We start from the raw sequence: 22762 nt of genomic DNA on the forward strand, positions 1-22762 counted from the left end.
TAGGAGCAGCTTGTGATGAGCAAAACTTGACACTGGTGGTGGCTCTCCACATTTAAATGGGGGTAGCAGCCAGATATGTGGTTGCTAAACAAAATGTCAGCAAAAAGCGCCTGGTTTTCATCACAGATGGAGACATAACCACATATTTTTCAGTGAAATATGCCCTCTCAATACCAAGTGGTCTATTTTTTTCCCTCTCACCAAAGCCATCTTTAGCATCCCTTAAAACTGGCCATCCAATTGATGGCTGCAGCACAGACGTCTTGTGTCATGTAGCTTTATCATCATCTGGTCATCTGGTCTGCTGTTACAATCAGTGGTTGTCTGGACAAGATAAATACTAACTTATAACTGTTTTCATTTTTGTTTGAGATAGTGTCAGAAGAAAATGGTAACATCTAAACTTCATAACTTTAACAATAGATACTGCAATGTTTGTTTGAGGAACAGAAATTGTACAGTACAATCTAACCTTTCACCTCCAGGTTATTAGGCCAGCCTTAAGATATTCGGAATGAAAGTGCTCAGTTGTTCCAAAGAGGAATGAACGGTACTTGTGTTTGTTTTCCTTTAGACCTAGTGTAAACTGAGAAAAGCCTGACTATTAGTTGTGGAGCCTAACTAGCAATTACAGTGGCTTAATCTTGTTGATTTCCATGTTCCTTTTGAGATCTTTTTAGTCCATGCATGCATGAAAGAAACCAGTCTTTAAAAGATCTTTCCTGTTTGTTCGCTCTCTCTCTGCTCTCCCTCCTCCTTCCTATTTCTTCTGCAGTATGCCCTAGCAAGGACATCCGTAACAACGTGACCAACCTCCAGTCACTGGTGAACTGCACCGTCATCGAAGGCCATTTGAAGATCCTTCTCATGTTCAAGACAAAGCCAGAAGACTTCCGCGGCCTCAGCTTCCCCAAGCTGACCGTTGTCACTGACTACCTGCTGCTCTTCAGGGTCTACGGCTTGGAGACACTCGGCGACCTCTTCCCCAATCTGACCGTCATCCGGGGAAACAATCTGTTTTTCAACTACGCCCTGGTGATGTTTGAGATGCTCCAGCTCAATGAGATCGGCCTCCACAGCCTAATGAACATCACCCGGGGAGCAGTGAGGATTGAGAAGAACCCGGACCTCTGCTACCTGTCAACGCTGGACTGGTCAAAGATCCTGGACACAGTGGAGGACAACTACATAGTGGCCAACAAGAACGACCGGGAGTGCGGTGATGTTTGCCCCGGGGCGGCCAGAGGAAAGACCACCTGTCAGACCACCACCATCAACGGACACTTCAGCGAGCGATGTTGGACGCAGAAGTACTGTCAAAGAAGTAAGTTGTACTTAAAGAATACATTTAAAGGAAAAAAGCAACAACAACAACAACCGTAACCCTAAATGCACCACATAGACAAAATATGTATTACTTTAATTAATATTCCCTATTCCCATCAACATAAATATTTTATAGGTCTCAATCTCTAAAGCTACAATACATTTAAGTGTAACCCAAACTCTTTGTCAAAGTAGCACATTACATTGCACCTGTGGGCCTCATTGGAAATTGCAACAGCCAGTTTAGCAGAAGGTTTTTTTGGCAGATTGTGCAAAATTTTGGCAAATCATTCTCAAATTGGGCCAAATTATAGAACAAAGCACACAACCAGACTTGCAATATTAGAAGCATATTTTGCTTTGTTTGCAAATACAGTCACTTGTGTCTCTCTTGGTGTTGAAATGTCAGAGCCAAGTCATGTGCTTAAGTTTAGTAAAGTAGGCCAACTTATGTGTTAAAGCAGTTTGAACTATACTCTTTGAATATGATGCAACACCTCGCCAGTAAGGCTGTGATGGTCTGTTTTCCACTCACAGTGGACAGTTTGTATTATTTGTGATCTGTGAAGAATTCCGGGCGAGGTAGATGATGATGACAGACGTGATGCCAAATTTCTGATCACCCCCAAGCAATACTCCTGGGAAACGGATCGCTCTTCTCTGAAGTGGCTATTGTTTTAAAATGACAAGCCCACCCATTTTCACAGCGCCAATGAGTTCAAGTTTGAGCGCTGACAAGAATTTTTGCGTATGGGTGCCGTCTGAACCCCTTGGCTTGCACCGTTATGCAACACATCATGTAACTGCTCTTTTGAACCAGTTTCTCCTTTGTGCAGATCTGCTTTCTCAAGTACTTATTTGTGTGTTGAAGTGCTTGAATTTGTTGTGACAGTTGCAAGCAGCCAGTTTCCGTTGAAAAGAGCTACCGTGGACCTGCGTTACACTCTCTCGTTCCCGTACTTATTTATTTATTCAGCTAATGACCATGCTTGAGATTATTGCTCATATTTGTTGCTAGTCCTCCTTGAACAGATCTGCAGTGTAGACTGTAGACCCAGTGGATCTGTTGTCAAGTTGTGGTGAAAATGTTATGGAGGAAGTGGTCTAAAGTAGCAGAGATGACTCTGAATTGAGTTAACGTCACACGTGTGCCATTCCCTCATACAAAGAACGAAGACCAGAAGCCGACAGGCAAGCGCTGATCTCCCAATCATGGGCTGCAGTCGACACAGGCAGGGCCTGTGGTCTTGTGGTCTGGGGCCTGTGGTTTTTGGCCTAGTTTCACTAAAGCATGAAAAGACCTGTTAAGCCCTAGCTCGAACCACAGAACAGAGTGCGAGGCATTCAGTGCTCCGTTCCATCTCTGTTGTCTGTACACACACACAATGGCGCACCAATTCTATATTAAAATTGGCTAATGGGAGGGCTCAGACATAACCATAAACAAACCTGATACACCCATATATAGGCAGGACCACGGCCACGTCACTTTAACTCAGACATAACCCTAAACAAACCCGATACGCCCATATATAGAATGGACCACTGCCACGTCACTAGGACTCAAACATAAACATAAACAATAGATGTGAGGCCTGCATAGCGGCCCGAACCTCTAGTTGTCTGTTTTCTGAATTCAGTCTGGCCATTTCTGTTTATTTCAGACCTCCTTTAATTTAATTCCAACTGGGTTTATTATGACTCAAATCAGTGTTCTTCCAGTAATGCACCAATGTAACATTTGCATGGGTACTGAGTAGACATGCAGTGGAGTACTAACATAGGTTATTAATATGTAATGGATCGGGTGATGGGTACAACACTAGCAAACATAACTTAAAAGTTGCCACATCCAAATTAATTATCGGCAGTGAAAAAATGTATCGGCGGTGCATTCACTGTTACAGAGAGTCCTGCCAGAGGTGACTGTGGGTCATAGGTTTTCCTCTGTAGTCTGTACACCTGCAGAAAATAAAGCAGCACAACCATAAGGCTTGGCTTAGCTCCCGTGTTTGGAGTCACAACCCATTTCCTTTCCCCACTTCTCTAACCAGGAGTAATTGGAGCGGCTCAGAGTGAGCCATTGCTAATTTCCCATCCTTTTTGCACTAAATTGGGTTCGTCCGTTTAGCAGAGTGGCAAGACAGGGTTGCAGGAGATGCTCACTACCAAAGGTGATTAGATTTCTCGTACACGCGGCATACACATGCACACACTATGCCCAAAATAATGGTAAATGAATGCATTGGCTGTGTCATTATTTTTTGAAGTGTTTGTGTTATCTTCCCTGTTTATTTGTTTAAAGTAGGGCCTTGTGGGTTGAGGTTCTGTTTGTATCCAAATAATGTTGTATTCATTTTCAATTTCACTATCTTTGTAATGCAAGGATGCCTCAGACATGACGTTCAGCTTTATTTAAAAGTATAAGACAACCACATCCGGATGCCACATTCAGTCCATATATCAAAAATGCATTTCAAATAATTTGAAAATTGTTCAAATTTTTATGACAGAAATATTTTTTCATTGCAATTTGTATTCTGTGTTTATCTCTGAATATTCAAATTACATTTTTAAACTAAGATTCAGAACATCGGTTGATAAACATAAAAAACAAAAAAAACTAAACAGAACTCTCAAATGTAAAAGCAACTACCGTAAGTTGTAATTATGATTCAACTTAGAAGAATCATTAACACTAACACTATTGTTAGCCTGAACTTTGAATGAAGTACTCAGTTTCACCGACAATAAAGTCTAAAGATAATGGCCATTTGATCAGGCTCCGTTAACTCATATACTGCCTAGAACGACTAAAACGACTTCTGTCCATAAGCCATGCCTGCCAAGAACGACTAAAACGACTTTTTAAAAAATTAAAAAAAATAAAAATATTTTTTATTTTTTTATTTTTTATTTTTTTATTTTTTTATTTTTTTTGACCCAAAGACCAAGGAGATATGATTTTTCGAAGATATAGACTCCCATCCACTTCCTTGTTAACTTAAAACTTAAAAATTCTGTATCTCGGCTCCTGAGTACTTTTTTTTTTCAATGAAAAATATGGCAGTGTTCAAACGCAGCCAGAAATAATTCTGGCAGTGAATGAGTTAACACCGCTCCTTTCGGCTTGTTAGGATGTCAGCGTACCCTGCCTCCTGCAGGGGTAGGAGGTGACTCTTATCGGTTGTGACTCAATTAACATCAAGAGTTCCCCTCCAGGTTTTCGATTTTTCCACTGTAGCTGCACTGTGAAAAAAACAAAATAATATCTGAACTATTGGCTTTAGCTTGTATGAAGTTTTGACATAGATCTGTCAAAACTTGATAGATCTTCATAGAAAATAGATCTTAAAAACAAGTGGATGAAACAATATTCCAGTTGTGCCTTATCCAGCTCGTTTCAGAGCCAGCAACAATTGGAAATTGTGAATGAAACTAGGTTCTTGTTGTTTTGTTCATAATGATACATTACTCATGAAACTAGTTAAATTCTTTGTAATCAGTGAAAGTCTATCACCAAATTGACAGATGTTTTCACTTTTCATTGAAAAGAAGGGTAACGCTTCATTTGAATGGGCATATGCTGGTGCTCATGCAGGTGTCATGACAACCAGTGTTGTCCTGACACCTGCACGAAAACGATTCAGTGTAATCTTATGAATGGAACAATAGATAGATAGTAGATACCACTTTTGTAAATCCTCCATAACATTGTTATGCTGGTGTCATGACAGCTAATGTCAGGACAAAATACTGCCCTTGGTTCCCACAATTATTTTGTCGTCTTGCCTGACTCACTACAGTATGTCACTTCTTATACATTACAATATTGTTGTTGTTGTTGTTGTTGTCGGGCAGAAACCTCCTATCTTCATATTCTAACTTCTTGTGTTTTTTTTTGTAAATGAATGGCCTACTTGATCATACTAGCGTCACACATATGAGGTTTCCTCCCGACAGGGACGATATGTCATTTTGACTTGATCAGGAACACACAGAACAACAATTTCAGTTGTCACAAAGTTATTATGTCATTTTGAAGCTGAACATGTCATAACATTTTAGTATGACACTATTATGTCAACTTTGGCACTTGACATCGAGGATGATGTAAGTTTGACATTGAAAGTGACATAATAACCCTTTATGAACAAACATTTATATTTTTATGGCTGGTATTATCATGTAGTGCTTATGAAGGTGTCGTGTGTGTCACGTATACCCTTTCAAATGAAGTGTTAATTCTAGGATTAAATCCATGGTTATGTCATTCATTAACCACCCTGGTGTCCCTATTTTGGGCATGTCATTATAAGCGAATATGTTCTTTTCTTTTTTTTAAATAGCCAATCTACAGTTACAAGCTGACAACGTGTTGCAAGCTTGCAGATTGGCAATTAACGAACGGTGCACGACACCATTGTACGACAAAGTATAAAATTGGTTAAAAGTGGTTACAGTTTTTGCCATATATGTTTGGCCTCGGCCCCCAGGCTGAGATACTGTCTCTCTCTTTATCTCTCTCTTGGAACAAGCCCAACATAGCGCTTGAAATGACCGAGACATCGGCAATCGACAATCTCTTGGACCGCCTTCAAAACGCTTGCATTGAATGAAGACAGTCAAATCAGATGGAGGCTTCATGCATTTCCTATTTATTTTTTGAAGGAAATGAAATTCCGCCCTGACTGAGACCTTTCGTTTTGGACACTCTGCTCACATTAGTGTAATGGCAGTGTTGTGCTTCACCTGCTTGGTTCTCTTTGCAAATCGAGTCACACCGAGTTGAATCAGATCTGTCCTGGGACAGGTGTTCCGCATCGATGGTATAATCACTTCACCAATCTTTTTATTTTTGTTTTGTAATCACATTTAGGCTTGTGTTTGGTCCTCTTTGTTGGTGCAAGCGCGACTTCCCAGCGTAGGGCACATCGCCAGGCCCCAAGAAAGGCTCTAAACAAACCCGGGTTTCCCAGGCAGCTTGTATTTTACACACGTTCTAAAACGATCTTCATTTATTATCTGTCCTCTGAGGAGATTAAGCACCCAGCTGAGAGGAGGAGGAGGTTGGTGGAGCAAACTGCAGCACGTGTTTGAGTTTACGAAATTTGGTACATATTTAATTAGCTGTAACAGCAGGGGGTGGGGTTATAGAATGGGATTTTGTAAGCCACCCCTAACCACTGATTGGTTGGCACTGCACACTCTGCGGTATGTGTGCCTGCCTGCCTGTGTGCATGAACGGGGTGGGGGGGGGGAAAGGGGGGTGGAGGGGGTACACTAACTGCTGTTATGCTATATGCAGGCTGTTAAAACTGGAGAGCTGCTGTGAATTGTGAGTCGGGTCAGGTGAAGTATCCGCACTCTTCATATGGAGGGTCTTAGCCATTCGTTTTCAAACGCTTTAATTCCAAGGACCCTCATAACTCTGAGAGTATACAAATGGATCCGTAAGGGTCCATTTGTAATTTTGTATACGCTCAGAGTTACAGATCTGCAAGGGTCAATTTAGAACCCCCGCATGGAACCCTGGGGGTCTCTGGACCCCACTTTTAGAACCACTGGTCTCTTGGCTAATGTCACACGTCTGTCACCACGTATCACAAGACATGAGTTTGTGTGTTTGTGTGTGTGTTTATGTGTAGGGGACATGTAACTATGACTGCAGCCACAGACACTCGGCATATAAATCACACAGATATCCCCCCGCACGCACGTGCGCGTGCGCGTGTTTGCAGACGGAGCGGACAGCTATTGTTTAGTGTTGCTGCTAGGAAACAGGAGAGTAACACGGTGGTGTAATCGTGGATGTGAACACCCCCCCACCACACACACACACACACACACACACACACACACACACACACACACACACACACACACACACACACACACACACACACACACACACACACACACACACACACACACACACACACACAACAGACTCTGGTGGAAGGAGGGGCAGGTCAGTGGTCACCATGGGGGGCACACACCTCGATGTTGACCTTGCTCTTTAGCCCTTTCCCCAGTGTCCTGCCCTGGCCTCCACAGCACCGTGGCCACCACTGGCGCCAAGTTCATCTTCCCCATCGAACAATAAGCTGTCGTAGAAGTTCACAGAGCAATCTTCCCGATTGTTTCCTGCCTTTGTTGGCCTGCTTCCTCCCAGAGGTTATGAATGGAGCCTTGGGGGCCTTAAAGTGGCGCCTTTGCAGCGCCGACACTTTTACAAGACCAAAATACCAACAGGTAACCTGTGGAGGTCACCGAGGCATTAAGAGGACAAACTGAGCAGCTTGTAAAAACGCTCTCTGGAGAATCGGAACACCAACAAATTGTGTTTTACTTAGTGCTGCTTTGCATAAATGAAGAGTTATTCAGTATGTGTTTGAGGTTTGGTGTGTGTGTTTGTGTGAGGGGGCTTTGGAATATTATTGCTGGCATCAGAATAATGGGCAAAATTGCTATGGATTTAGGATTACAAACAACAAAAATATGTATTCTATTAAATCATTTTTTTCCAAAATTACATAGAAACACCTTTCATATTTTAGAAATGTAGTCATTCCTTTTAACTAGTGTACAGTGCACAGTAAAACCTCAGTTTTAATAATTGATGCTGCGTTCACACTATATCGGCGACAAAATGACCAGGTGAGGTCAGCTGCATACTGTAGGTATCGAGTCACTGCATGTTGCTCAAGCCACGCTGAGTAAATGAAACAGGTAGGATTAAATAACACAGGGAACTGGTTAATGGCAAGAATGAGTTTTTCTTCCTTTTACGGAACGGAGCAGGAATTGTGGGGAGAGAAGGGGAGTGGAAGTGGTGAAACAAAAACATATGATTAATTGACACTTCATTGCGTCATTGGAGAGCTGAAAAAGATTGAAGTCAGCTCAAGTTTTTTAATGGCGCTCACAGTGTGCCCATCACGCAGCTCACAGTGTACCCATCACGCAGCAAGTGTCAGGAGTGCGCTTGTAGCTTCATGTTGCTAACTTCTATTGAATTATACTTGTTTACTTTTGCTTTGTCGCCGCTAGGGTGAATGCAACATGAGAGTGTAAAAATGGAACCAAAATATTACGGTCCATATGCATCAACTTTTACGCTGACTGTTTTATTGTGTATGGTTTTGGGATAATAGAAACTTGTGGCATCATAAACATTGAGGTTCCATCCCCCACTGGCCAATGACAGGTCCACATGTCATGTTGCTGTTGTGAATAAAGAGCAAAGATGGATGCTCGCCATTGGCGTAACTGACTATGTATACCAGCTTTTCCTAGACCACCTCAAGGCGTACCTTTTAGCCTTGTAGTTCTCCCATAGGCATGAGGACACTGCTCTTTGATGTCTCTCTGACATGTTGAGTGTCGGTGTGAGCCAATTTCAACAGCCCCACCAGGCTTGTGTATTCATTACCCATCGTGTTGCCCTCTAAAACTTGACACATGTTTGAAAGCCAAGCCAGCCCTGTTCTCCTGCCATTAAATGAATCACTCTCTATTTCTAGTTCTGCCTCTGAGACCCTCACCATTTACTTGCCTCTGTATACTGTGAAAAGGTTTTAGATTCAATGAAAATATTTTAGCACCATTAGCTCTAAGGATGGCCATGTCCGTCAGTTGGGTGCGTCCAACATTTTGGTCCCAACAAAACTACTGTCTCGATTGCTGTGCGCTGTGCAGTGTGCACCTTTATGCTTCCCAGAGGATGAACCATACTGATTTTAGTGACCCTATGGCTTTCCCCTTGCACCGCCTTTAGGCCAAAATGTCCAATTGCATACGAGATGTCTCAGAATCTAAGGGGCAGATTGCCATGAGACTTGATGAGTGCATTCATGATGAACTCTAATGCTGCGTTCACACTAGCAGCGACAAAGCCATAGGCTACAAGTAATTTTCAACGAAGGCCAGGAAGCTGCATGAAGGGTGTGACACTCTACCAAAAAGTTTAGCACTTTTTTCAGCTCTAATGATGCCGTGATGCCTCAGTCAATCATATATTTGTTTCACCGCTTCCACTCCCCTTCTCTTTCTGCACAATTCCTGGTTTGTTATGTGAATAAAAGAAAAATTTATTCTATTTAACCAAGTTAAATGATATGGTGGGGCTAGAGCAGCACACGACTTTGCAGCAATGCACTAACTGTCAACGGAACTTGGTCGTTCTGTAGATTTTGTCATTGCTAGTGTGAAAGCAGTGTAAAGGAGATCCTCCTCTAGGGGCCGCTAGCAGGGCTTTTAGATTCTTACTCTTGTTGTTTTGCTGTACTGTATCTCAGAGAATTTACTCAAATACAAAAAGGTACAATTAATTTTAGGAAGTTCCATAACTAAACTGGCTCTTATCTAACCTCAAACCAATTAGTGCATGTTAAGTACAGGGCAATAACATATGAACTCAGTGCACCGGAGTAATGGCTGTGTAAGTACTGCCTTTTTAGCCAGCACTGAGAGCTTCATGTAAAGTTTGAGTGAGCGCTACACCTACTGTGGTTAATGAACTGTTTTATTGACGGTTTCGGCTCCACTTCATTCGCACATACCACAAAACTTCTGGTGGGGGTAAAATCATGTCAGACAAGATCAGACAGATGCATACAAGTCATAAAAAACCTTGCCACATTGTTCACGGCCTAGGAGAGCACCATGTCTGCTTGCTTCACAGCTCAGCACACAGAGTTCTACTAGCCTAAATCCAAATGTCAGTCAGCCGCCCGCCTGGCCCCCGCCCCCATCCCCATTCTCCTCTCTCTGCAAACGCCTTTTTCTTTAGCTGATTTAACTGCTCTGGCACTCGGTGCTGCGGCTTGTGAGCCTTCGCTCCGCAGTTTGCAACTGCCGGAGCCCTTCCACTGGAATCCCAGACATTTGAGGCATGTGTTAAAGCTCGGCAGACAGGCGTTTCTTCGCTGTCGTATGCGCTCGCACTCAGCTCAGGCATTCTATTTACAAGGGGCTTATCTGCTGTTTAGATTGGCCTCTCTGGGGGAAAAAAGATGCCTTGTTGTCTAACTTTTTAAATATGCTTTGATTCTTAGATGTTGTTTTTGTAATTATTTTCTGTTTGTAATGTGTGTTTTGTAATAAATAATGGGTAATTGTCTTTTTAGTTTTTAGTTATTGTTTACATCAGACTTGGGTATTGATACTCTCTATTGAAGTACTGATATTTGAAAACTCCAGCCGAAAGCTGTCCCTGGAGAAAAGATCGATGATATATATTACTGCAGCTGAACAGACTATGACATGTATTGACATCAGTATGGTAAAACGATAAGCAAATAATGCCTGAATTGAAGTGAAATACTAAACTATATTTGTTTCTGTATGAATTGGCAACTTTTCAAAATTGCAGTGACTGAGCAATTAGTTTAGCCTACTTCTATTAACACACATCGTGAACAAGCGGCACATGAAATATAGAAAATAATAAAAAGTACATTCCATGTCACAGAAAGGTTCAGAAAATCACACTGGGGGCACGGTGGCGCAGTCGGTAGCGCTGTCGCCTCACAGCTAGAAGGTCCTGGGTTCGATTCCCGCCGGGGACCCTGTGGGTGCTGGGGGCGTGTCTTCTCCTCCGCGTCATCAGCGCCCATACCCTTGGTGGGGTTGGCGAAAGGGCCTACTCTGTGTGGAGTTTGCATGTTCTCCCCGTGTCTCCTAGGGTAGTTAATACCCTCACAAAAACATGTAGTAATCCTGGTCACTATACTGCCTCCCCCTGGTCAGCCGGGGCGCCTGATGGAGGGGAAGGGAACTGGTTGGAATAACGTGTTCCTTCCACGCGCTACGTCCAACCAGGGAAACTCTCCCCTGTCAGGTGACAAGAAGGTCAGTTGGCTCTCATGCATTGAAGGAGGCATGAGCTCGGCCCTGGCCTCCCTAGGCTGGTGGGGGGAGTGTAGTGCCCAGGATCACTTAGCAAATTGGCACCGGGTGAAAAAAGGGTTACAAAAATCGAGGGATAAAAATTTAGAGAAAAAGAAAGGTTTAAAAATAAGTCACCAAGGTAGTCGCACCTGAGCGCTGGAAGGATGTGACGGTTTTCAAGGTTGTGGCTTAATTCATCTGCTTGTCAAGAGAGCAGTGTTTATCATTTCCATTCCAGTCTCAGATGAGCTGGATATCCTGCCATTACACGACAGCGGCACCGGGGGTACATCAAAAACAAAAAAATGTCCTTCCATGTTGTTTGCGTGTTTTTGTTCTATTAATGGAGGCCAGTTAATGAAATTGTTTACAGTTCCTGTTGCTGTTCAGTTGTCTCAGCTGGGCCCCACTTCTGTTGAGTCAGACCGGCTGACAAGTGGATACCAGGAAAGAATAGGACAAAATAAGCCAAGGTCATTAGGCTATGGCTTTGTATAAAATCACATAAGAGCTGAAATCCGGATTGGGAAATGCGTTTCTCGATGTCTCCTCTGACGCACTTCACTACTTGCGTTGTTTCCATAATGGTGTGCAATTAATTTCTAGGACTGCAACTATCGATTAGTTCTATCTGTTCTTATCGATTATTCTATTGATTAATTTATCAAGTAATTAAATAATTGAGATTCTTTTATATATATATACGCGTATATCAACAAATGATTAACCACTTGTTATTTTATACTTCAAAAATTGTGAAAATAGCAGATCGTATAACAGCTCACGTTGTGAGCTTGTAGATGGGCATTTTTCGAAACTTTGCACATGCCCAAAATAGAGATATTACATTTTTTATTACCATTTTATAATCGATTAAGATTAGTTCAATTAACTGTAGCACCCCATAGTGTGCAATTCGTTTTCCATTAGTCTGATGGAAAGCAGAATGTTATAGTGTATCTTCTTAATATTATTTTTTGAAAAATATTTTTTTGGGGCTTTTATGCCTTTATTGATAGGACAGTAGGCTGACAGGAAATTGGGGAGAGAAAGATGGGGAGTGACATGCAGCAGAGGCCGTCGGGATCGGGACTTGAACCCACAACGCACTGTAAGGCTACATTGTAGCCTATGTGCCCGGACAGCTGCGCCAGCGGTCCGGGCCGTGTATTGTCTTATTTACCTTGTTCAGTACTCTGTGATATGAGGGCAAGCTACAGTACAATGTCTAGGCCTAAGAGTGACACTTATTATTGTGGATTGAGGTCTGTCTTGGGCGACTCTGATTTGGGTACGTATGGATCCAAGGAAGGGATGTGATGAAGGTGCTGTTCAGACCAGGTGAATGTCATGCTTGGAGCAGCATTGACCTTTCTCTTTCGACCAGTCTGCCATTTTATTCTCCAAATCAATGGCTTGTTGTAATGTGTCTGCAGGCCTGACAAAAGGCAGCTCTGCTGGAAGCCAAAATCCAACCTACACATTTGATTCGGTTACTGTACATGTTGTGTCCAATGGAGCTATCAACTTGATGTTTAATTATTTATTATAATTGTCTGTATCTTTCTCCCTTCACATCTTTCATAGTGAAAAACTCTGATAACACTCATAGATGCTCCCTCAACAGAATTGAAAGAATCAACCATGTGTAGTAGAACGTGTGGGAGCTTTTTTATACCAAGGTCAGCCTGATTTTATTGCAATACCAGGACTTGAGTTGGAATTGTAAATTGAAAATGAATTGGAAAATCTTTCCATAGCTTCGGAAAAATCACACTGGGTGCAGTTATATTATCCACAATGGTGGCTTTGCAATCACTGCCAGCTTCTAGAGAGTTCTCATTAAAAAAACTAGGGTATTTTGAATTCCGTTTTAAGGTTGGAGTCACCATTTGCCATATCATCTATCTACGTTACTATATCCGTCTATCTACATTACTTAACTTATTGAAGTAAGGGCAGGGAGCTGCTGTAGGCTGCCATGTTTGAAAATAGCGGTGGGGAACACAACATCTGTTCCTCACTAACGAAGAGGAAACCAGGCGGTTGTGCATTAATGACAGACATCAAGTGTGTTCAGAGGCCTATGTGTCGGATGGAGGTTTGACACTTTTATCAACCAAATCATATTTGTTTGTCTGTTTCTGTCCCTTGCAAATACTGGGGCTGTCCAGAGAAATGGGTGCATATGCCTTGTATTTAAAAAAAGCAGAGCTTTTAAATGAACTCAAGAGTTACACTAGTCAAGCACCAGTGGTGGTTAATGGGGAAGTTTGAAGCCCAATGCTACTACTGTAAAACTGATGCCGTGACGACATCAATTTTACAGATCACCAGAAATTGATGTAGACGGCATTGCCGTCTACATCAATTTCTGGTGATCAGTCCATGTGAGCTGTGTTTTTAAAGTTACAATCCGGGACTTATTTTAATGACCAACCTTGATAGAGTTATGTTAAAGGTAGGGTAAGTGATTTACTTTGGTTAAAATAAGTGTTAAATAGCTGTATATTCGGATTGTACTCATCGCTATAGAGTGTTTGTTCAGTAAAAGGAGTCTCCCATGTCTCTCCAGCTCTTTATTAAACATAAAATGCATTTTCAGTGCTCTCTCCTGATTGGCTTAAATGTAATAAAACCTGAAAATATACTATATTCTGTTAACTATAGTACTTTAACCTTTTTAACCAACCCCCCCCCCCCCCCCCCAAAATATCACTTACCCTACCTTTAATGCAATTTAACTAGCACATCTGCAGTGGTTGCAGGTGGTCTCACTACTATTCCATTGAGAAATGTCAACCATGGTGTCAGGTAAGACACTGACTGGTTGACGATGTCAATACAGTTTTTTTTTTAGCAGATGGCGTACCATAATATGATGCACCGCTATTCTTATTGTTGCATTGACCTCTCTATCTGGAGAGAGTCAACGGACGTAATACGTACGGATTGTAGCTTTAAGGCACATTATTTATGTGTCCCAATTGTGTTCAGTTGGGAACTGCTCTGTAGGCTAATCATAAGACTATTATTTGTTCCTGCAGAGGGTAGAGATTTAAGGACTTGGCTGCCTGGGCTAGTCTTAATATTTACCTCTGGTGCCTGGATTTCATATTCCAAGTTACATTCAGTGACTGGAAATATTAGTGTAATCTGTTCAAATTAGCTTTGGTTATTGTGTGCACTGTGCAACATTTACAAAGATGCCAATGTAGAATAATATACCCTTTTTATATGTGAAGAAAATAGACGGATGGTTCTGTTAGCACAGTTAAGCTGATCTAGAGTTGATCTGTAGTACAGAATCAAACCAATGATGAATCATATTTTGATTTGAGAAGTTGTACAGTGAGTGTACTGCACTTGAAACAGCCAATTGTGCCTCGATCCTTCCATACGTCAGAAGATCGCTAGTTGTGGTTGTACTTGGTTCATGCGTCTCATTTGTTCTTCCGATTCTTCTCCTCAGAGTCTTAAATGCAATAAATTCATTCACGAGCAACTAACGGCTATCCTTGTCATGGTCTTGGAATTTTAATTGCCATGCAGTCCACCACCATATTCCGTTCGGCATTTTCAGGGGTCTAATGTGATCTTTATGTGTGTCCCTGCCAACAAAGCAGTATGGAGGAAAACATCACAAAATATTCAGTTAATATCCACAATCAGAAGCGGTAGACTGGAGGCCTTGCTTGTTCTAGGGGCTACAAATAAAAACAAACAAACCAACTGCATGAAAATCACCCTTTGTTTTCTTGGCTTGAAGCTTAAAACTGCTTCAGAAACTGTGGGAATTCCTCATTGCGACTTGGAATTCATCTGGCTTGCTTACATCTCAGGTCATTGAATAGTCATAGCTAGTCACTGACGCTAGTCACTGCCTGGCTAGCAGAGTAAATATGTTTCCTTGCTTCTCTTATTCAAGCATCACCCTAACAGGATGCATTAATCTCAGGTACTTACCTCAACGGATAGATATTGGCTACTACTGTATGTGTAAATATTCTTCCCTTTCTCTTTTATGGAAATAACAAAAACGATGGAGCTTGCACAAAAACAAATTTCACCCACTGTTTTACACAATGTAAACCTGTGTGATGTGACAATAAAGTTTCTGATTCTGATTCATCTCCCTCACCCAGGGGTCTGTACAGTAGTTGGCATTGGTTTGGTTGGTGGTTGCTGGTGGCGGTGTTGTTGAGCACACTGGTGAGGTCTACATTGTTATGGCTCTGTCCAATTGAAACTCCCGTTAATGAGATAAAGAGCCAGACATTCCTGATGCTTTATTCCCTGTAGCTTTTATGTGATCCGCTGCACTTTGCATGAGTGGACTGCATGACAGGAGGTCAGACAGGCATTGACCAGAAGTACTGTACCACAGGAGCCTGTGAAGATGACGAGCATTGGAGGATTGGGGCGGGGGGTGTCTGTCTTTTCTTTTTTGCTTGGCCTTTGTGCCTCACCGTATGAATGTATTGTCTGAGGTCAATCACAGCTCATGCTGCTACATGTATGATGTCATGAAACAGGAACTTGACAGTGCCTCCTGGTGTAACTTGCTGCACAGAATAAGCATGCACCATATGACACTGAAGCTAATGATTTGTTTTTTGAGGCAACACTGTTATTAGTCTCTGTTCCATCTAGTTTGAGGGTGGCAATATAAATAAAATAAATAAAAATAAAAACAGGCTACAATTGACTGCTCTTAATCAAATGAGATGCAAGAAATGAATGTCCACTGCAGAAGACAGATCTGGCAGCTGGTTCTCAGGAAGATATGATTGATTGACAGTTCACTGTGTCATTGGAGAGCTGAAAATGTTGAGGATCAGATCACCTTTTTTGTGTCAGACCTCATTTTGTTAATTCTTGTTGCTGGCTTCCATTGAAAATGACTTGTGAGTAGTGTGAATGCAGCTTTACATGTACCACTCATGTGTTTTCATTATCTCCACCCCATCTGCATGGAACCCAGAGAAAACACTGATCTGGGCATAATTATTGGCTGTTTGCTGCCTCAAACTAGAAGCCTCTTCTTTTTTCTCTCCTTTTTTTTACCAGGTTGCAAAACCTGGTCGACATCTACACTCGCTAGTCCTGACTTTTGCGTCATTTTTCCCTCATTGGCTGGTCCTTTAGCCAATGAGGGCTCAATGTCCTCTCAGAATATGTTTAGTGAGAGAAATAAGCAACCTGGTATAATATGACTGTGTCATATCTTGTTTGATTGTTGGCAGTTGTCAACACCAAATATCAGCGGTCAACCTGACACTTTCCTCCCCCTAAAGGTCCACTGATTGCTTGTTGTCAAGCAATTGTATTGAGCTCCTGTGGAAGATAAGGAGCCGAGACGATGACAGGACCACATTCAAGCTGAGCATTACTAATTGACCCAGATTGAGAAAAGACCAGAGCTTCTTGTGGCCCCCTGGATTGAACCGCACCAGTCAGACAGAGGAGCCATAATAGAGAAAAACGTTGGTACAGCACTGAAAGATTTGCATGTTTAAAGAAAGAAGCAGTCCCCTCAGCGTCTTCTGTGCTCGGGGACATCAAAGTGGGCTTGGGTTGGCCTCACACTCAAAGGTCCTCAGTGTCCTAACCTTGAAAGCATTGTGACACACACACAAGAAACAAGTCTATTTGCCTTCAGTGTGGCCGCCAATTTTGCTGCTGCTGTTGATTATTGAAGCTGCTGCTGTTGAGATGTATGTCACTGAGAGAAAAAAAACAACTGATCACTTGACCTGTTTCAACCTTCTCTGTTCATAATAAGAATAGTTTTCCAGATGCTGATTGTTTAACCTAAGTAAAATCCTCATATATACTGTAGTATCCATCATTGTTATCTATCTATCCGCCCTATGCCAATCACGTGATGGTAAATAATGTTAGTAGCTGAATGGTGAATGAATGAGCAGCCTGACGCATGTTAAACCCACGGTATTTTAGTAAAACAGTGGAGCCTCTACCTGTGCATTCTTTTAGACAGTCAGTCAGTGATGTAAAACATCAGGAAACACCAAAAAGACAAGTTCCTAATGACTTGGCAAGTAGTAAGCAGTGAAGTGTAGTCTAATGGTTGTACAACATCACAAACCTTGAACGAGTTGTGCTGCAGAGTTTGTTGTGCAACGGGTGCATTCTGAAGAGATGCCTAATGAGCTGTGGACATGATGAGACATGATCCATTAGGTGATGTGCTCTTCAGCACAACTGTAACAAACACATGGGTCTCCAGGTACATTTTGACCCCATTAACTACTGTCAACCTGGCATCCCTATTTTGCGCATGTCATTGTTATAGACACATTTTCAAAAAATGGGGAAAAAAATCTGATTTTTTTCTAAACTTTTTTGTGTCACAACACTGCAAGGCATTGCAATACATTTGTAAAGGGTCCTACAAAAGCTCTCTTAGCTTAGCACCAGAAATGACCCCCCCCCCCCCCCAAATGTTTACATGTTTACATATACGTTCATTGCTACTAGTGTTGATTATGTCTAGTTTATTATTGTATATTATTCTATGTCTTTAAATGTCTTAATGAATTGAGTACACAGGACCACAATGGAAACAAGCCCTGAGGGCTTTTTGTGTTATCCTTTTTAACAATCATTGTAAACCGTACCGCTGTACAATTTGCAAACTGTTAATTAAGTATTAAATCAATCAATCAAAAATGTACATAGACTGTGCAATAAATCAGAGTGTATTTTCAATCGGTTAGGTAGTGGACTCCAGCTCAGCCCAGTTCAGCGCACCCAGCCTGTTACTATGTGGCTATCGTGTCGGTTTTCGGGTGGGGTGGGGTGGGGAGGGGGGTGGCGGTGTTGGACTCAAGTCCAGCTCAGCTCAGCAGACCCAGCCTGTTACTATGTGACTCTCGTGTCGGTTTTCCGCATGCCTCCCATTACCGCCTCTCTCTCTGTGCAGCAACACGGGCGGTAAGCAAGGAGTTAAACAGTGCGCTGCTCTTCCTTGGAGATGGGAGAGGCCATTTGAATGGCTAGCTTCCACAGCCAGCCAACACATTGGTTAAAGCTGAGGGCGGTTCTACTGCTGGCCCTGTGCTCCGGCATGGAGCACTTCAGGGGGGATCAGGAGCGCCTGTGTGCACAGCCAGAGCAGTAGCGCTAGTTGTGTGTGTGTGTGTGTGTGTGTGTGTGTGTGTGTGTGTACTGTGTACATGTATATATTTGTGTTGAATGTGTGCGTGATTTGAGAGGACGTTTGTGTACATATTGGGCTGATATACTAGCAGCAGGGGACCTTTGCGAGGAAAATACAGAACTAATGAGGAGTATGATGGTGTATATCTGTGGTTGGTGCAGATTTTTGAGTTTCATTGCATCAGTCACTTAGGGCTTGTCTGCCTTGGGTCACACTGTGGGAGAACAAAGTTTGGTATAATCACTTGTTTCCCTAGTATTGTGCACAGCACACACACACACACACACACACACACACACACACTATAATAATAAACTTTATTTGTATAGCACCTTTCATACATAAAATGCAGCCCAAAGTGCTTCACATGAGAACAATATAAGCATAGCAGTATTGTTCAAAGTCAATGAGGTCACAGTTGCACAAGTGAATCAAAGATAATAGAACAAATAAATCAACCAAAACATATAAAATAAACACTGTCACGATTACCAAATTTAGGTTGAAGATTCATTGTCATACAAATAATTGTGATTAACGATTTAATTGTTTATTGTGTATTTAACATGAATGAAACAAATATTTCTGTTTGCCTTTTAGGCTTCGTAATAAGCCTGATCCTAATAGCTGATCTAAGCTTGTAGATCAGCTATTTCTGATATTTTTGAAAAAAAGCTAAAATCTAAAAGTAATAATAATTGTGATTATCTAAAAAAGAATTGCGATTAGGCGATTATGTAATAATGGTGACAGGCCTACACAGACACACACACACACACACACACACACACACACACACACTTTCACAGATTCACACACATATATACGCTCTCTTTTTTTAGGTCAGGCATTTGAGAGGCTTACCTTTGGCGAGTTCACGAGGACCACGGGTCTGTGTTGTTTTGCTGCTTAAAGGGCCGACCACTAAGTCACATGACGGGCTGTGACACTAATGAACCCCACGCGTTGCAGCGTGGTGCTCAACTGTAGCTAGGTGACACAGAGAAGCACAACAGCTTACATTATGTTACGATTCACACAGCATCACTGAATTTGGAATGGAACACAATGTCCCCCTCACACACACACACACACACACACACACACACACACACACACACACACACACACACACACACACACACACACACACACACACACACACACACACACGCCGTGCCATTTAGTGAGCCCTTCTCCCTAGTTTATCTAGATTAGCTGAACGCCTCTCAGCGGTGCATGCTTGTGTGGATGAATGAATGTTGTTCGTTCAGACATGCAAGCAACTCACACAACACACACACACATACACAAACAAAGTCCTAAGGTTCTGACCTGTGACCAACCCCTAGTAACCACAGCACCTTGTTATCTCTTCTGCTGTGGGTTAATCGTAATCTGGCTCTGTGGGATGAGGAGCTAATCCCACTAGACAGGACAGTAACTGCCATTATATAATGACACGTGCCTGTACAGTAAAAGTGTAAACAAAACAAAGATTCGATGTAGCCTGGTGTACAGAAGGTCTGTAATCGCAAATTAAGCATTGAGAGGGATTATCGTTTTTTTTTCCTCTTATCTTTCACACAGCTCGCATAGTCAAAATGTGTCGTTTGCCAACTGGTGGCACCCCTGCTGTTTGTATTTATTATGACAGTGGCCGAATAGCAGATGGCCCTCTGCCCTGCTAGCTAGAAGCTATCATTGTGCATTAGTGAGGTTCTGTAGAGACAGCAGCATCACTGATGAGAGAAATTCATGGCACAGCACCGTGGCCGTGGGGGGGGGGGGTACGCAGCTGTTTGAATTATGATATAAGATGATGCAGTTAAGTTGTTTAAGGCTATTTTACACTTACACTGCACTCTAGAGTCAAGTCAAGAAAGGAAGGTTTTTACTAACCGCCCCCTTCTCTCGCTCGCTCTTGCTCTATCTATCTCTATCTGTAACTCTTTCTATCTCTCTCTCTCCCCCCAGTGTGCCCTGTTCATTGTAAGCACCGGGCCTGCACCAGGGACGACCAGTGCTGCCATGACCAGTGCCTGGGAGGCTGCCTGCAGCCCAACTCTGCCAGCCACTGTGTGGCTTGCCGCCACCTCCAGCACCAGGGTACTTGCGTGGAGCGCTGCCCCACCGACCACTACACCTTCAAGGGCTGGCGTTGCGTCCCCTTCGCCTTCTGCCGGGACCTCCACAACAAGTGCAGGCACGAGAAAGGTCTTACCAAGAGCTCCGAATGTCACGAGTACGTCATACACAACGGAGCCTGCATCCCGGAGTGTCCGTCTGGCTACACCACCGTCAACTCCTCCGCGTAAGTGGACATATGTGACAGACACACTGGGCTGCCGCCAGGCACGGTGGGGGCATGGGTTCTCATTAGCCAGCCGCAGCGGTGTGAATCTGTGATCAGTGAAGTAGGCTTGTGATCACTGTCGGGTTTGGCTGGTGCAACTTGTAGTACCTGCGTACTGTACTTGAGCGCTGATGTGCGCACCTGCGGTACCCACTCTATTCCACCTATTTAATCATCCACAATTTACCTTAAAAGCCCACAATAATGAGAATTCACTCAGCATTGCCATCGCCAGATACACTTTTGCTTTCACGCAAGGCACTAATGAAAAACACTCATCTATCGCACGGCAAGTCATCTCAACAACAGTGTGTCTGAACCCTGTGCTTTTAGAGATGGCGAACAAGGGTGAATCATTGAGGTGAACAGGGACACAAGAAAGCTGTGCAAGAGAACAGAAATGACATTAGACATGAAACTAAATCTTGAAAGCCCCCCCAACAACTCCCTGACCTGTGTTTATTCTCTTTCCAGCTGCAGCACACAATTACTCTGTGTGTGTGTGTGTGTGTGTGTGTGTGTGTGTGTGTGTGTGTGTGTGTGTGTGTGTGTGTGTGTGTGTGTGTGTGTGTGTGTGTGTGCACATCCGTCATTGTATCAGATACTCTCAGATACTGTGATTGCACACACTGCAAGAGTGCAAACGTCTCCTTTCACAATATTCTGCACATGGTGCATGTTATTTACCTTTGTATCTGAGTTTATATCCGATTAAGAGTGTAAGTGCGTATACTTCTCTGCGTGAGGATGGATGCTGGGTGACGGGGGTGCAGTGAGTGTTCTGCACTGACAGCGAGGTCACAGCAGCAGAGCACAGCAGGAAGGCTGGCATGGCTGTACTTCTGCTTTTGACTCACTCTCCATCCTCGATTCTCACTGTGCTGCTCACCACACTAACTGGTTGTTTACCCACCACCGTCTGCATCGAGCTACTGGCACAGAGAACATATTCACATGTTGAGGCTTTTTGTTCTCGGGTTGAACGTCACCTCCATGCTAGCCACACCAGTTCAGCAGGGAAACAGGTTTCTAGCGCCTCACTCTTTTTGCAGATTGTCTGCATTAGGGCTGCAACTATTGATTATTTCTTATTGATTACTTTTCCGATGAATCGTGAAGCATATTTTATTTTTCAACAAATCAATTCCAAACTTTTCGAATTTAAGATTATTTTCCCCCACTATTTCCCATTCCAAGTGCGTTTGTCTTATATGTAACACCAGCGCCGCTATTCCAAAGCCCGCTCAGGTATAGTTTTTCAGCAATGGGATAATCAATTTTTCGGCGGGTAGATCTTATTTTAAATCATCATTTTAAAAGTAGTTCTCAAGTCAAAAAAGTGGGCAACACTGATGTAACTGTGTCAGCCTTATCGGAATTCATGTTACATTTTTGCTACTGTATTTAAAGAGATGTATGCACAACAGGATGTCTTTTATGTCTGTGTACTGTGTATGTTTATATTCAACTGAACATTATCTGTAGAAATCGAAATCTAATCTAAAGTACTAAAGCCTAGAAGATATAATTGATAATAACCCCATATATTAATAATGAACTGTCTGCCCTCTTGCATGTGAAGCTGAAGCGACGAGTAACTGAAAATACTTTCTCCAGAAGCACTTGAACATAGGATAGAAGACCGTCAATGATATTAACTAAACAATGCTTGAGTTTACTATACGATAATTGCATTATAATATACATGATAAAATGCATTTCGTATCATATACATATCCACTCCTGTAACTTCATATATTTTTATTATTATAATAAATTAAATTGATTAGTTTAATTGTTGCAGCCCTAGTTTACGATACATAGCCTGCACAAAGGCTGAAATAAGAAACTACTTACCACAACTATTATTTCCTTCTTGGGAATAAACAAATGAAAGTATGAATAGTGTGTGTGTGGGGGTGTGTGGGTGTGGGTGCGCTCATCCACAGCTGAACTTCATCTGCCCCATCCTAGACTCCCTCTGCCCTGGGAGACACAGGGAT

General features: G+C 42.5%; 1 protein-coding gene across 1 annotated transcript in view; it reads left to right on the forward strand.

Moving 5' to 3' along the window:
• The window catches only part of insra (insulin receptor a), a 66916-nt gene that overhangs the window by 10165 nt on the left and 33989 nt on the right, over window positions 1-22762 (forward strand). The window contains exons 2-3 of the mRNA XM_084058648.1: window positions 776-1324; window positions 20381-20717. Of these exons, the coding sequence (XP_083914774.1) occupies window positions 776-1324; window positions 20381-20717 (886 nt within the window). The remainder of the gene's footprint in view (window positions 1-775; window positions 1325-20380; window positions 20718-22762) is intronic.

The sequence above is a fragment of the Gymnoscopelus microlampas genome (assembly GCF_963454915.1).
Source record: "Gymnoscopelus microlampas genome assembly, chromosome: 5".
NCBI lineage: Eukaryota > Metazoa > Chordata > Actinopteri > Myctophiformes > Myctophidae > Gymnoscopelus > Gymnoscopelus microlampas.